General features: G+C 43.5%; 1 protein-coding gene across 6 annotated transcripts in view; it reads right to left on the reverse strand.

Moving 5' to 3' along the window:
- WWOX (WW domain containing oxidoreductase) overlaps nucleotides 1–15,705 on the reverse strand; it is a 928,538-nt gene that overhangs the window by 866,337 nt on the left and 46,496 nt on the right. For 5 of the 6 annotated variants that reach the window (XM_027618083.2, XM_027618082.2, XM_027618080.2 and 2 more), the window contains one exon: nucleotides 13,333–13,439. In XM_027618083.2, coding sequence (XP_027473884.1) covers nucleotides 13,333–13,439 — 107 coding nt within the window. Of the gene's footprint in view, nucleotides 1–17; nucleotides 100–13,332; nucleotides 13,440–15,705 lie in introns of those variants that run through there. The other variant, XM_035724880.1, reaches the window with a different exon arrangement.

Consider the following 15,705-nt stretch of genomic DNA (forward strand, 5'->3'; position numbering starts at 1 on the left):
GACTACGAAGAACTTTATTTTTAACATACCCTTGAAAGTAATGTAGAATTAGTTCTGTTCTTCTTTGATGTCTCCCCAAAACCATCTGTGTTGGCAGGTCTGCAAGGATATGCCATAATCAGCGGCTCAAGCCTGTAATACAACTAAGATCACTGGCATCCACCAATAATGCAAATTTACCCAGAGCTGAAAATACACTTTTAACTAGCTCTCAGCTCTCCACATTTATAGTCCAGGCAAGCTGTGAACCATCCCAAACAAATGCAGTTATAAAATGACCACCACTTATTTCTAAATGGCATTCTGGATAGATATGCCTCGTGAAAGGGTCTGGCTCAGTCTACTCCTCAAATACCCACCACTATCCCTACGAGGGGCGATCGGAAGGTTCCAAAACAGTAAGATAAGTAAGATGAAAGGAAGGGTCTCTGAAATAAAAACTGAGCAGACAGCCTGACAACAGAAGATCTGGGAGTCGCACTCACATTTCCAACCGTCCAAAAACAGGGACGGTCTCGGGCAGGAGGCTGGCTGAGCTTTTGGGAGAGTGGCGGCAGCAGCATCTTGAAAGGAAAAGTAAGGACCTTATCCTTTGGGACTCAGTTGATGGATTTAAAACATTCTTTGAATGTCAGGAAATAAGCAAGTATAGTGAGCATCGGTCTCATCCTTTGCGGCTCACAGCTGCCACTTGAGCCCTGCTGACCTGGGGCTTGGCTAATGGGGTCTCTGGCCTCAATGCTCCCCTCTCTATTCAGTCTGAGCATCCAACTTACTGCATCACCATGTGTGGACCCACATCATGCCCACTTGGATCCTTCAATGGCTGTCAGGATGGAGAGAATAAAGCCCATTCTCCTAGGAGAACTGAATCCAAAGTCCTGAACGACATGGCTTCATATGGCAACTTCTGGCCTCTTCCCTGACACTGCATCCAAATCTGACTAGTCCCCCTCCCCGCGGCTCAGGCTCTTCCTTGCACTGGAATGTGCCCCCACCATCTCAGCCAACTACAGCCTGCCAATAGCTTCTTCTTCAAGGATCCTGCTTTGAATCACCTGGGGAAAGCATCTCTCATGAGTCCTAAAAGTACCATTCTTACCATGCTCACTGGGTACCGTAACCCATGTTAGTACCCAGTGATTATGGTAATGGCAATATTCTAAACTTTTATCACCCACTATACCAAGCACAAGTATTTAATAAATATTTGTGCCATTTAAAAAAAAGTCTGAAAATCTTTGGGCTAGTTAGCAAACTAGGTTGTGAGAAAACCTAATTTCTAAGATAAAAATCTGCCTCTGCCCTCCTATAATAAAAAAAAAAAAAATCACTCAATCAATCAAACAGCCTGAGAATTGTAGAGGGGTGCTTCTCAATTTCTGAGTGAATCAGAATCTCCTGGAGGGACTGCAAAACACAGATTGCTGGGCCCCTAGTCCAGAAACTCTGATCCCTTAGGTCTCGGGGTAGGGCCCAAGAATTTGCATTTCAAACAAATTCAATGGTGACTGCAGTTAAGCAGCTCTGGGTCAGGGAAGGGGTTTGAGTGGCCCTTGGAAGTTTCTGCAGCACTGGAAACCACCAGGATTAATCAATGAAACACTACTAAGACCATTACAGATGTGTCCTCTCCCTTCCTGCCTTAAAAAAATAGCACCCTCCCACCACCCCCCTTCATTTTTGTCTTCATATTGCTTACAATTTTATGTAGATTTTAAGCATCCTGTAATTCATCAACTAATTCTCTCCTGGCTACACATTCCAAGTAATTAAAGTTCAGTAATAACTTATTCTTTCTGCTCCAGCACCTGCATTTCATTTGTTTATTTTCCCAGAGTCATAAATCTGAAAGGCTGTCAAAGTGCCACAATATTAGTGCAATAATCAAAGTTAATTAGTCCCTCTCAATAAACAACAACAAAGCCATTACAAAGATGCATTGAAGTTTCTCCCAGCTACCCAGTTTACAGATCACATTGTAGTTGGAACAATTAGACTCGGAGAATTGCTGGGTAAATGAGCGCAGTGTTCTTTAGTCATTTAAAAGGAGACTGTGCACTTCATTCACACTGATTCATTAACTCCAGGGAAGGCAAAGCAGGTCTGGGCTCCGCATCTGCTGCCCGCTAAAGGATGCTGGAACAGACGGAGCTCTCCCCAGCTGCCAAGCCTTACCAGGCGCATCCCAGACTCCAATAATAAAAGAGGACAGAGGTTGCAGAGCGAGGAGAGGGCCCAGCCTGACCGCCAACTTTTAGTAACCCGATGTCGTCAATAACTTTTGATTTATTATTTAGGGAATTTGAGAGATGTGGGCATCTGGCAGATTCTGATGAGAAGGCAGCCCAGGGAAACTCAGAAGACAGGACCAAGGCTGGTGGGTAGGAGACACTCGGAGAAAGATGCTGCCTTCAATATGAGAGAGAGCTCTGTAATTGAGAGGTGCACAGAAATAGGAGGGCTGCCTGGGGAGGGAGGAGATTACCCATCACTGGAAGAGTACAAGCCAAAGTTGGAGGAGCTGCTCAGGGAGGCTGTGTGAATGGTCTGCACATCGGAAAGAGGTCAAAGAGATGACCAGACAGTTGACACCACCCTAAGAACTTGCATTTGGAAGCAATCACTGGGCGAGTGTTCAGGTCTTGTCCTCTGAACTCACTGCCCAGTTCCTCCCCAGAGATCCTTCTGCCCTTGAAGTCATGGCCCCCATGGATGTTATCCATTGCTATGCAACACACTTCCCCAAAGCACTGTGGTTTAGAATGGTAAGCATTTCTTACCTCACTAAGTTTCTACAGGTCAGGAATCCTGAGTGGGTCTAACTCAAGCTCTTTCATGAGGTCGCTGTCAATCTGACAGCGAGAAGTCACCTGCAGGCTTGACGAGTCTGGAGGTTTCCAAGAAGGCTCACTCACAGGGCTCTGGGTGGGAGGTCCGGGTTCCTCCTCACATGGGCCTCTCCAGAGGGATGCGTGAGTGTCTTCACAACACACGGCAACTGGCCTCCCCCAGGGGGAGTGATCCAGAACAGCAAGCCAAGGAGGAAGCCTCATGCCTTTTATGACCCTCCCTGAAGTCCCACCTAGTCCCTCATTTCTGCCACATGCTATTCATTAAGTTTATCACTAAGTACAGCCCACATTCAAGGGGGGAGAATCAGGCTCCACCTCCTAAGAAGAAGAGTATCAAAGAATCAATGGATAGATTTTAAAACCACCGTGGATACTTGTGAGGATTCATTTTTTAGGGATCTCCAAAAGCCAGTCACATCTGCACCCCCTAGCTGACTAAGCAGTGGGGCACAAGTGCCCGATGAGTGCCCTGGGTTCACAGATTTGGTTTTTCTCCACTTCTCTCCCTCACCAAGCCCAGGCTCTGCAAAAAGCCGGCCAGTTCTGTACCACCGGCACCGGGGAGGTGGACAGCCACCTCTCCACCCCCTGGGGACGGGAGGAAACCCCTGGTCCTTAGCTCATCTGAATATTAACTGACACATCGATAGGAAGATAAAGACAGGCTTGGCTATGTCCTAGGACTCTGATCATTTATTAAAAAAAAAAAAAAAGAGTCATTTTCCAACGAGATTTCTCAGAGTATTTGTTTAATTTAGGGATATCTGAACAAGTCAGTCTCTCCTGAAGCTACCATTTTCTGAGTCTTCACCATGTGTGTGCTACATTCTGTACAAGAGAATTATTGCGCCTTCTGAGACCCTGAGCAGTTCATTGAACCCAGAACATTTTACTCACTGGGTCGCCGTTTATTATAAAAAGACAGAACTCAGGCACAGCCGGATAGAAGAGAAGCAGAGAGCAAGGTGTGTGACAACGGGCACATGCTTCCCTGTCCAGGCGCACCACTCTCCAGGACCCCCACGTGTTCACCAATCCAGAAGCTTTATGAAACCCCTCCTTTTTGGGCTTTTAGAAAGGCCTCATTATGGAGGCATTACTGATTAAGGCACTGGCCATTGATAACTGAACCTGATCTCCAACCCCTCTCCCCTCCCCAGAGGTCAGGCAGTGGGACTGGAAGTTCCAACCCTCTAATCACACAGTGGGCTCCACCAGAAACCAGCCCACATCCTTGGGTGGGGTCTAGAACGCAACTCATTCACATAACAAAAGACACCTCTAGGAGCTCACCCCAAAAACAGGGAGGAAGACCAAATGCATGTTTCTTATCATACATCACAAGATCACAATACATGTTATTTTACTTCACCCCTCACCATGACTGAGAACAATTATTAGCACCGTTCTGCAAGTCAATAAACCAAGGTTCAAAGACATTACCAATTTGCCCAAGGATACTCAGTGAGCATGTGTCGGAACCATGATACAATCCTGAGTCTGTATGACTCCAAAGCTGAGGCTCCCTTTACTTCACTGGGCTGCCTCCTTATAAATTATAATTAAAAATTAGTCTATAAATTAAAAATTATAAGTTGAATATTAGTCTATTTTAAATATACACTTGAAATAAACCCTAGCCCATTACAGTGTGCGCCACCCCACTCGAGACTGGCTGCCCCCTTTACGCTATATCTCTGCATCTGTCCTTGTGTAAGAGGTTTTACTGTTTCTCCTCTCTGTTTAATCTAACACCTGCAATGTCTGAGACTCTCTGTAAATGCCCCATAATAAATATGAAAACAGTCTCTAGTATGTTTTTTCCCTCTTAAGTAATGGAGCCTAAATGCCTAGTGCCCAGAAGCAGGCCTTTGAGCCATTGGCTGAACACCATCTCAAGATGAAATCCGTCTCTTCAAACTATGTCAAAACTGCTTAATAAGAACTCCAGGGACCCCATATTAATGAAAGGATGCATCTGCTTTGGGTTTCACATGACTGGGAGTGATGGTTTGGAGCTAGCCACCTATGCTTGATTTCCACTCTTTAAAACCCCACAGTTAATCACAACCCTCGTTATACAAAGGTTACAATGGATATAAAGTTTGAAAGATAACAGTTCAAGAGCAGTGGCCAGAGGAAAAAAAACAAACACAAAATGAAGACACAGAGAGAGTGATCAAAGAACAATGAATAGCACCCAAGACTACGTCAATGCAAAATGTTCAGAATGAGAAATGAAATGGAAAATTTGGGGATAGGACCAGGCACAAGTCTGGAGCATTCTGGAGAAAGAGAAAACTCAGAATATTACAGCAACAATTATGTCCATGAGGGGGATGCATAATTTATTATCTAATGAAGAATCTTTCCTGAGCCTGTGACAAGGAAGGTCAAATAAGCAACTCAAGTAGAACAGTAAATACTCCACACACCACTTGAAGTGGAAGTCTGGGAAGGAGAGGGAATTTGGTGAGGTGAGTTTCATCAGCTCCACCAGATTACCAAAAGGGACCCAGGAAGCTCTCTTTCCTGGGGAACCAGAGGGGCCCTCGTTACCACGAACAGAGAAACGTTCACATATAAACACACAAACCTCTACAAATACAATCTCTGGCTACAACTTTAAAAAAGAGAGGCCAGTCTTTTTACACAACACACACCAGGAATTTTGGATTAGGTGATGAGATGGCTTTGGAGCAGGCAAATATGGCTTCATACCCAAGATCCAACCCATAGCTCCCAGCTAGGTGAGCTTAGGCAAGCCTTTTGGCCCCAGCTAGCAACCAATGCCTCATCTGCAAAATGGGTTTAACATGTAACATAGATATTTCATTGCTAAATGCTAAGCATCCATCGTGCCTTACAGAGAGACAAATATGAATACCCAACCCCATCTGCAGGGGATAATAATAATGTGATATTTTGAAAACGCAAGTGTCCTAAGGGGGAACTCTAGAACTTTATCTTTACCTTTGTGTGTGTGTGCTTATTGATTTAAGCAAGCGGTTTATATAGTTCTTGCTTGTTCGCAGACTTATTTATATCATACTTTATTCATTGAAAATCCAATACTACACATAAAAACAATTTTTAAACCAAAGAAATGAGGAACCAATCTAGCAGCCGATTTAAGATGAATTTTTCCCAATAATCTACAACTATTAATAATACTAATAGTTTTTATATTTTTCGTTTAGCTAAAGATCATTCAAAACAATGGGGATGAGCCCTATAACTCACAATGCGCTGAATGATGATCACCTTTCCCGAGCCAAGTCACCAGCTCAGGCAGGCACATCACGTGCTGCTTGTCTCCCCACAACACTCACCACTCACACATCGCATAAAAGAAGGCATCACACCTAAGGCCTCTGATCTATAAGTCAAATTAAGGGATTAAAGCTTCTATTCTCAAAGGGGAAATTCCCACAAACGCCAAAGCTACACCAGATCATAAAGCCACTGAGTACATTTGAGGGAACCTAACAGTAGCTGGATTTCTCCAGTGGTCCTTAAAAGTGCAAGCCATTTATTGCTCAGCATCCCACCCCATCACTCTTAATATCATGTCACGAAAACATAGGGTGCTGGTGTCTATTCAAAGCAAAGTGTCAAACCCATATGCCTAATACATTGGTTGGTACCAAGTCCTCTGTATGTGCAAATGCTACTAAAACCACTATTTCCGAAGCTTATCAGTGAGGCTGCAATGCGATGTGATACTTTTAGCTTTCCACATGCCTTCCCTCCAACGAGATAAACAGCCCCAGTATCAACTCTATCGAAGACGGGAATAATTATGACACTTCAGTCCCGCCAGCATCAAATTGTGTGGTCACAATCAACCGGGCATGCGCTCTCCCTAACACATGCATATCCCATTACCTCTGACTAATAAATCTTTTCTTTTTACCCCTCATCTCCCTGCTTTCTCAATAACCATTTTGGTATAAGCCATCGCTAGCTGTTCCTGATGACTGATCCCTTAATCATCTTTCCTAAATATATGCAAAGTGTATTTCTTTGTAAATACAAAAGAAAAAGCAATCTCATAAATAATTAAGATGGCTTTTCAAATGACAGTTGAGTGCTAATATGAGCTACACTGGAAAATACTAATCAACAAACTAAATACACATCTAATAAAATGTAAGAGTCCAGACACAGGAAGACAGAGAAAGAATTCATTGCAACTCCATTTGAATCATGCTGATAAACATCCTCCCTACAGCTCCTCTTGCAGCCACTTGGAGAGGTTAAGAAGAGTAAGCATCACTTGTACCTTTGTGTACAAATAAGAAATTATTATTACTATTGTTATTAATAGCAGCAGGTAAAATTGAATTGAATACTCAATCTACCCCCAGCAACATGTTAAATACTACACATACATACGGTCAATGCATTTAATACTCACAGCTACTTAGGTCTCCTGGCATAAATATTATTATTTGGGTTTTACAGATGAAGACACCATGGTTGGAGAAATTAAGAAACTCACCCAAGGTCATAGGATGTATTTGCTTCTAAGCTTCGCCATTATAACAAAGCATATTTTATAGCAGTGGTCATCAGCTGGAGATATCTGCCCCACCAAGGGACATCTGCCCAGGAGGCATCGTGAAGACCACCCAGCCTGCCTTCTCTAGACCTCTTGGGAATCTTAGCTAAAATACCCATGAGAAAACGAGAGCAGCTGAGCTGGATCCCTGATGCATTCTCCTGGCCAAGGGCATGTCAGCCTAAGCAGTCTCTAGGAAGACCTGAAGTCTAGGCCAATTAAAAACCCAAGTTAGAAAAGCACGGGCTTGAAGTCTTCCTTGGGGACCAAAGCTTCTCACCAAACTAAACATAGTTGAGTCACTCCTCCCTTATGATAGGGGAACAGCCCCAAGCCACATTCTGAGGAATCAGGAGTGGGTCACATAATAACTCCAAGGAAGGGCCATCAGTCCCTCTTCTCAGGCCAGGCCACTTTTGCCCACCCTGCTGGTTATCTCCATCTCTAGTAGATGCTAGAGCTTCTGAACATTCATTGGGCCCCATGTTTCACTAATGGGCAGTCCCTATATGTGAAGTCTCTTACATGATAAGCAGATTGAGTAAGGGCCTGGCACATGTGAGGCAGGCTGGCCTCCCCCACTCTTCTGACCCCCCCCCCAGCAACCCCAGCCACGGCCCCACCCCTTTTTATCCTGCACACAACTGGTAGGTAGGCAGGTGACCTCAGGCCCAGCTGCTTTAGTTCTATTCAACCTCCTTGCTCCCCAGGACCAGAAGCTTTAGTTCCCAAGTTTTAAGAATCTAAAAATCAGGAATGGTAACAAGGTGAGAGAATAGAGAGGAAGCGGGAGCCCCCCTTAGGCCTCCTAAGAGCTCAACATTGAGTTGCTGGAATCTTGTTGTAGCTGTTTATAAAGTGCATTTTGATACCTGATCAACTATTGTTCTTTGCATACGATCCCCCTTGGGGTCCTCAGATTTCAGGATGGGGAGTGGGACGGGCCATACCTCCATAAACACAGCAACAAAACTTAGTGAGGAACGGAAAGTATCAACCACACAGCACAGCGAGGACTCAGACAAATCTATCAGTGTCCCAAACATAAGAGAACTCACATGGAATCCTAACAGCCAGACAGTGCTGCTAAATGAAAGAGAATCCACCCGATCCTGAAAACAGCAAAGTAAACTTCCTACTTAGCCAGCCATATGGGCTCCTTGGCATACCTAGGGAAAAATCAGGTGCTTGTCTTAGAGGGAGGGGACACTAGTCCGTAATCCACTTAAGGACACGAATGAGGTAGATCACATCCTCCTAAGGACTGCTTAACAACACAGGTACTGAATCCCAGTTCCAGAGACACTTCATTTAAATACAATTGGGGAATGATGGGCCTCCTTCCCGTCCCTCCTTTTTAAATTATGCTAAATCGATTGGCCTTTTAAGAGGATAGTTTACTTCTATATTGTCCATGTTATCCAATTTTAATTGTTTTTAATTCTTATTACTAACTTTCAAGCAACCAAAACATCTCAGCAGGAGGGTATTTTCCCATGAAATAATTATTAGTAGTCATAATTACATATAGGCTTTTAATATAATTCCATATGGAATGTGTTTTCATTTAAGTTGTATTTTACTAAATAGCTAGATCCCCCAAAACTGGTTTGAGAACTCTATAAAGGATGTCTTGAATGAAAAGGGATTGCTTAGAACAATAAGGTACATCAGTGTTGCTCCCTGTGAGAAATTAGGGTTAATCCTGAAATTAATCCCTCAGATAGCATCTAGCAATTCTGAAAGCAAAGCCTGAAAGGTCACAAACATGCGTGATGCCGAATGTGGTAGAACAGCCGGGTCATGAAGTAGACAGACTTTGGGTTTGGAGGGCAGATGGACAAATTGTGCCAGAAACCTGCCTCCGGACTCATCAGGTGTGGGATTCTGGGAGGTCCCTTCACCCTTCTGGGCCCTCCCTTGGCTCTTCTGTAAAAAGGAGGAAACCAGGCTTTTGCATCTCCTGAACAGGGATATAAAGTGCCTCACCTGGGACACAGCACATGACAGGGACTCACTAAAGGGTAGTTGTGAGATGCCCCATGGTGACCGTGAGAATAATGTCCCACTGGCTTGGAGGCAGACATGAAGGTTCTGGAACACGGCAATTCTAGAAAGAGCTGTGGAGGCAGGGAAGCAAAGACCAGGCAGGGAAGAACAAGTTGGGGAAGGAGGCATGAACTCCATCTCCAGAGCCAAGCTGAGAATGTCCACAGAGCCCTGGCACATGCAAGCCAATACTGAGCCAAATGGCCCACAGACTTCGGAGAGAGCTTTTGCTGCAACAAAAAACTCTGGATCATTTCAAGTCTCCTGTGAGGCGCCAATATGCTGCAGTACCTTCCTGGCTCTGCTACCGACAGGATTCATCCCAGATAAAGTATGAACATGCTCAAGCTGGCTAGCAGCTGGAAAAACTGGAGTCAATCAAATTGACCTTGAGAAACACAAGAAGGTGGTATTTAATGATGTGCCAGATTAAGGCCCTGCACAGAGATGAGGTAGGGAAGGGCCTGAAGGCAGCCAGCCCAGCACTCCCTGACGGTGGGGTAGCGAGGGGAGTTCACGGCAGATCACGAAGACAGGTTTGCATACTCTTGACACTATGGTGATAGTGCAACAACACGACCTGGCTTTTGGTACCATACTTGAGCTTCCACAATCATAATCTAGGGGGATAAAGAAATGGTAGAACGGTGCTCACAGGGAAGAAGCAAAGAGATGAGACATGATAAAGAGATTACTCTCAACCTACAAAATTTGATTTAAATGTTTGAAATGCCATGTGAGTATTAGTTTTGTTATTGTTCCCATTTCCTTTACTCATGTGTCTGACAGTGAGTATTTTGGGGTAACTCTTTCTCTGGGAGCACTGCTGGCCAGGCGACGTCAAGAGACTGATACTGTAGAATGAAAGCAGGTACGGATGCATTGTGTCATTTGAAACTGACTCCCAGACACCCAAGTACGGCTTCAAATGCAAGAAAGAGAAACTAAATGGTGGGTCTTTATGCTCATGCCATTCAACCTTCTTTGTCAGAGGTGAGGAAACGGAAGACACAAAATAGACTGAAAGGCTCGCTAAGGCCCCACAGGTAAACAGGGAACACCCAGGACTTGCTGCCTCTCTGCATCAAACAATGGTGATAATGGGTTAAACAGAGATGTACCGTGCTCCTACGTAAGGAAGAAAGAAGACAATTTTTAAAATGCATAAACATTTAGATTTTAGTATTACCTTCCAAGACTGGTTTAAATATTCCTACCATTATACAATATGGTTCTTACAGTATCACTAGGGCCACTGAATTCCATTTTGTCCAGTCTAAGTATAACACTAGATGGGCGGAATGGCAGGTTTGACACTGTCTGTTGCTAGATACCGGTCGTCTTCCTCGTTGACAGTAGGGACAGAAACCACTATGATCCCGCCAGATGACTACTGGGAAGCTGCTAGATTTTAAATACAAACACCCATTGATTCAAATGGGTCCACTGCTAAGATTCTGCCCTATGTCACTCATGAAAGTATATATGAAGAATGCTCACTGCAGGACAGTTTAGACCCAATTTTGGGTGAAAATACAGGAGATTGAACTTTAAGACAGCATCACTCGGAATAGGAAAACAACACAACCTCAAGGTCCACCAAAAGGGACACTGCTCAGCTAAGTGGGAGCATAAGCACACGATGGAGATTATATAGCAGTGAAAAAACAAGGTGGACCTACATGCACTGATAAGAAGAGATCTCCTAATGGTATTAATTAAGTGAAAAAATTCAAAGTATGTAACAGCATGTGTATGTTTGCTAGAATATATAGGAAATGGCTAATAATATTTACCTTCCAAGGGAAGTCCTGGGAGGGATTTTCACTTTTTATTTTCTACCTTCCCAGACCTGTGCGAAGATGCAGACCCTATGCCCGTGTTACCATTTGTTTGCCTTGTACGTCTCTGAAGGCGATTACTACCTCACCTAATATAGGCTGTTACTTAAGCATTACAGAGATACTACGATCATCAAAAGAAAATGGGCCCTGTATTTTTTTTTTCGATTTAACTCTAAAGAATTCAGAGAACTCAAGACAAGGGTTCATTTGAAATATACTGAATTTGTAATATTTCATTTGAAATATACTGTAAAAAAGCAGAAACAAATCTTCCTTTTCTTAACTTTGATAACTTTTTAGCCTAGAACACCAGACACTGTCCTAAAGGAATCATGGTCTGTTTCTTCCAATGGCAAGAAATCTTCCACAGTGTTCAGAAAACGAAGACATCTTTAATAAAAAATTTTTAAAAAGGAGAGGGGGGCGCCTGGGTGGCATATCTGACTCTTGGTTTCGGCGGAGGTCATGATCTCAGGATCCTGAGATTAAGCTCCCTGTTGGAATCTGCATTCAATGTGGAGTCTGCTTTGGATTCTCTCTGTCCCTCGCTCTGCCCCTCCTGCTCTCTCTCTCTCTCCCAAATAACTAAATCTTTAAAAAAGAAGAAGACGACGACGACGACGACGACAAAGACAGCGTTGGGAAGGATCATCCAACCCCCTTTATGCTCCACTAACAGCCACACGAGGGTCTCCTCCTGCTCTTCCCCTTCCCCCTCCCAGGGATGCGCACACAGGCCACTCCCTCCGCCCAGTCCAACCTTTTCCAACCTCCCCCAGGTCTTTCCTGAGATCTCAGCTCCGTCGCTTCCTTCTCAGAAACTCCAAATGTCCCCCACCTCCAGGCCTTATTCACCATTTGGGAGTACTACATACTTCCTAGTACCTAGTACCAGCATTTCAGGTTCACACTGATGTTTCTGTGTCTTTGGTTAAATCTGACTTCCACTTTGGGGTGAAAGCTGTACAGAGACAGTATAGCCCCCAGTGTACCCATGACAGGGTACACATCATAAACATGTGAATGACAAGCAAATACTTCATGCCAAAGCCCAGGGATCATGCTACAGAAGTGACCAACATGTGCCACTCTCTAGCTCAAACCCCTGCTGTCTTCTTCCTCACTGGCTCTGCGGCCGCAGGGACACCCCCGCAGCGCCTCTGTCACCTCTGCCCCTGCCATCTGGCTCCAGCCACACTGGCATCCCTGCTGATCCTGAATCCTCCGGCACACTCCTACTTCTGTGCCTTGGCACATGCTGTTCCCACCACTTAGAAAGCATGTCCCCTGACACTGATGCAGCTCGCTACTTTACTTCATTCAAGTCTCATATCAAATATCACCATTTCAGAGAGTTCTCTGCTAAGTACCCAAACTAAAATAGCCCACACTGTAACTGTTCATCCCTCTCTCTGCTTCACTGTGCTTCTTTGTGTTTATAACAACCCGGCAGGGTGTTAAATATTAAATAAAATTATCCCTTATGGTCCATTTCTCCGTACCTAGACAGTAAGCCCAAGGGAGGGCAAGGATTTTGTTCTGTTTGATAGACTACATCCTCAGCCTCAAGAGTACTGCAGGCCTTTGATAAATGTTTGTGCACAGACGTATCAGCACCAACATCCACGCAGAGAGAGAAAAGTGAAAAGTAAAAAACACAGAGAGAGTTAAAGCCCACCCCCATCCAATCTTAAAAACCATTAGCATAACAAACTCTTAGCTGTATGCATGGGCGTTAACCACATTTTATTTTCTTAATAAATGAGCTGAATGAGTACACATTCTCAAACCTCTGACTAATAAAGCAGATGACATTGACAATGAACACCATAAACAATGTATGGATACAGGCTTGCTTGTCCTTTCATTCATAAAATAAACAAAACTAATATGATTTTAAAAATAAAGAAAACGTTATTTGAAGAGCAATAAATTTTATGCACTGCACTAAAACCTCCATGTGTTTATCCCAGCATGTGTATTTGACAACTAAAAAAAAAATGGTCAAGGGCTTACTTACCCATTCTCCTAAAATCTGTGACACAGCTTCATTGGCCCTTGTGACATTCCTACAGGCAAGGATCACGTGTGCACCATGGAGGGCAAAAGACTTGGCAGTTTCAAACCCTATGGTTTAAAGGAAAGTCAACGTTAGAAGACACAATGCAAAACACTGACTCACCTGAAGGGCCTTTATTGAGCACCACACACATTGCTCCAGAGGCTCTCAGACAGAGGCATTCTGTCCCCTGGTAGACAGCTGCAAATGCATAGAGACATTTTCAGTGGTCACGACTGGGGACAGAGTGCTACTGGCCTCTAGTGTGTAAAGGTCAGGGGTGTTACAAAATACCCTACAAAGTACAGGACAGTGCCCACAACCAAGAATCATCTGGCCCTAAGTGTCAACATTGTTGAGGTTGAGAAAACCTAGCCCAGGAACACACCATCCCCAAGGCGTAGGACAAACCATAGGAGAGCTCACAGCACAGTCCCCCATATATAACCACCACCTAATGAGAAGATCCTGTGTTAAATATAAAGAATAAGCATGTATAAAGACTCAGACATGGCCACTGCCCTTGAAGAGTTCACACTCATTATAATAAGAAAAAACAGACCTGCAAAGGAAAACAAACATACAACATTTTTATTATGTTCTGGACAATGCACTCTGCGCTGTGCTACACGCATCCAAAAATGGCAGCCTGGAGTTCTTACACCCACCCTCCCACTGAGAACAATTAAAAAAGCTGGACCAAACAACACACGTGCACACACATGCACACATCCTTGAAGGCATCAAAGGGACACTATGACTGAGGATTTGGGGACCTGGAATGGCGGGAAAGCCAAAAGAGATGAGCCAGCTTTGGTGCTGCCATGCCCAGTGAAGGAATTCTTCAAAAGTAAAGGTGAACAAATTTTTAAACAAACCAAACAACACAAATGAAAAGCTGAGAGGCTATGTCACCATCTATGGCCAGATCTGGCCTAGAGGAGACATTCAAGGATGCTCTTCAAGAAGGAGGAAAACGACCCTCGAAATCTGGAGGTGCAGAAAGCAACAAAGAGTAACACAAAGGTAAGTTTATGGAAAAATCGAAATGATAACAATAATAGCTTGCAAATTTTGGAATACATAGCAGAATTACTCTGTTGATAATAACAATGCATAATCTAGGAAAAATTCTATATATTTAAAGAAAAACCTCAAAATGAAAACTCTGGATCCATGTTTTGAACAGAAAGGCTACCAAACATTTAAGAAAATAAAAACACCGATCTTCCAAAAATTCTTCCACAAAATAGAAAAAGCAAAAAAAAAAACTCAACTATTTTATAAGCCTCAAGCTCTTTAGTCATTAGGGAAGTGTAAAGATACAGTGAGATTTAAAAAATAATAATAATAATAAAATTAAAAAGATTCAATTAGATACTACTCATTCCCATTACTACAATGGCTAAACATTAAAATGACCAGACCAAACATTGGCAAGAATGTGGAACAACTAAGAACTCTTATAAAGTCTAATTCCAGAAGCCTAAAGCCCACACCATTGCTCTCAGGCACCTCTTGTAAGCTGCATGGGAGACTACACGAAGTGCACCACAGCAACAAACCAATCAGTCCTACTAGAGGGAGCAGCAACATGATTCAGCCAAAGCCATGTCAAATGACCGCAGGTGATTGTTTCCAAGATACTGTTTATATGTACGCAAAATCAGAGTACCATTATCTTACGGAGATTGCCATGTGAAAGAGTCTAGCAAAATTCACTCATTCGTATCTTCCATATATCTAATCTTCACGGAGGCCAGCCAGCTCTCAGGGGGAAGCCAGCACAGGTCACAGTGGGAAACTCAAACTCTGGAGTTTGACATACGGATGTTGACCCCAGCTCTACCTATTTATAAGCTGTGGGCTATGACTTTAACCCATGAGAAACTCAGAGATCTTTTCTTAAAATGAGGAGTAAGTAGTTAACTTACACTAAGAGCCTAATATAACAAAAGTAGGTGGAAAACAAGTGTTAATTCCCATTCTTTCCAAAATCTTTGGTGTAAAGTTCCTGTGTCTCCTCTGTGATTTGTATGATCTATCAAATACAGAACAGTTATTACAACTGAAAAGTTAACACTCTCTCCTCGATCTGCTCCCAGCAGCAACCCAAGAGCTGACTGGTTTTAATATCAACCAGAATTTGAAGAAATTAGCTACAAGACCCACCATTCCATTTGTGTGAATATTGGCTCTGGAACACACGGGAACTTCACTGTTGAGATAACTTATTTTTCAGATTATGCCAAGTTCTTTATCCCGAGATATTCACATTACCATTATCTAAGGACAACATCCTATACTTGAATCTGATGCTAACATGATGCCCAA

The sequence above is a fragment of the Zalophus californianus genome, chromosome 17 (genome assembly GCF_009762305.2).
Source record: "Zalophus californianus isolate mZalCal1 chromosome 17, mZalCal1.pri.v2, whole genome shotgun sequence".
NCBI classification, from domain to species: Eukaryota; Metazoa; Chordata; class Mammalia; order Carnivora; family Otariidae; genus Zalophus; species Zalophus californianus.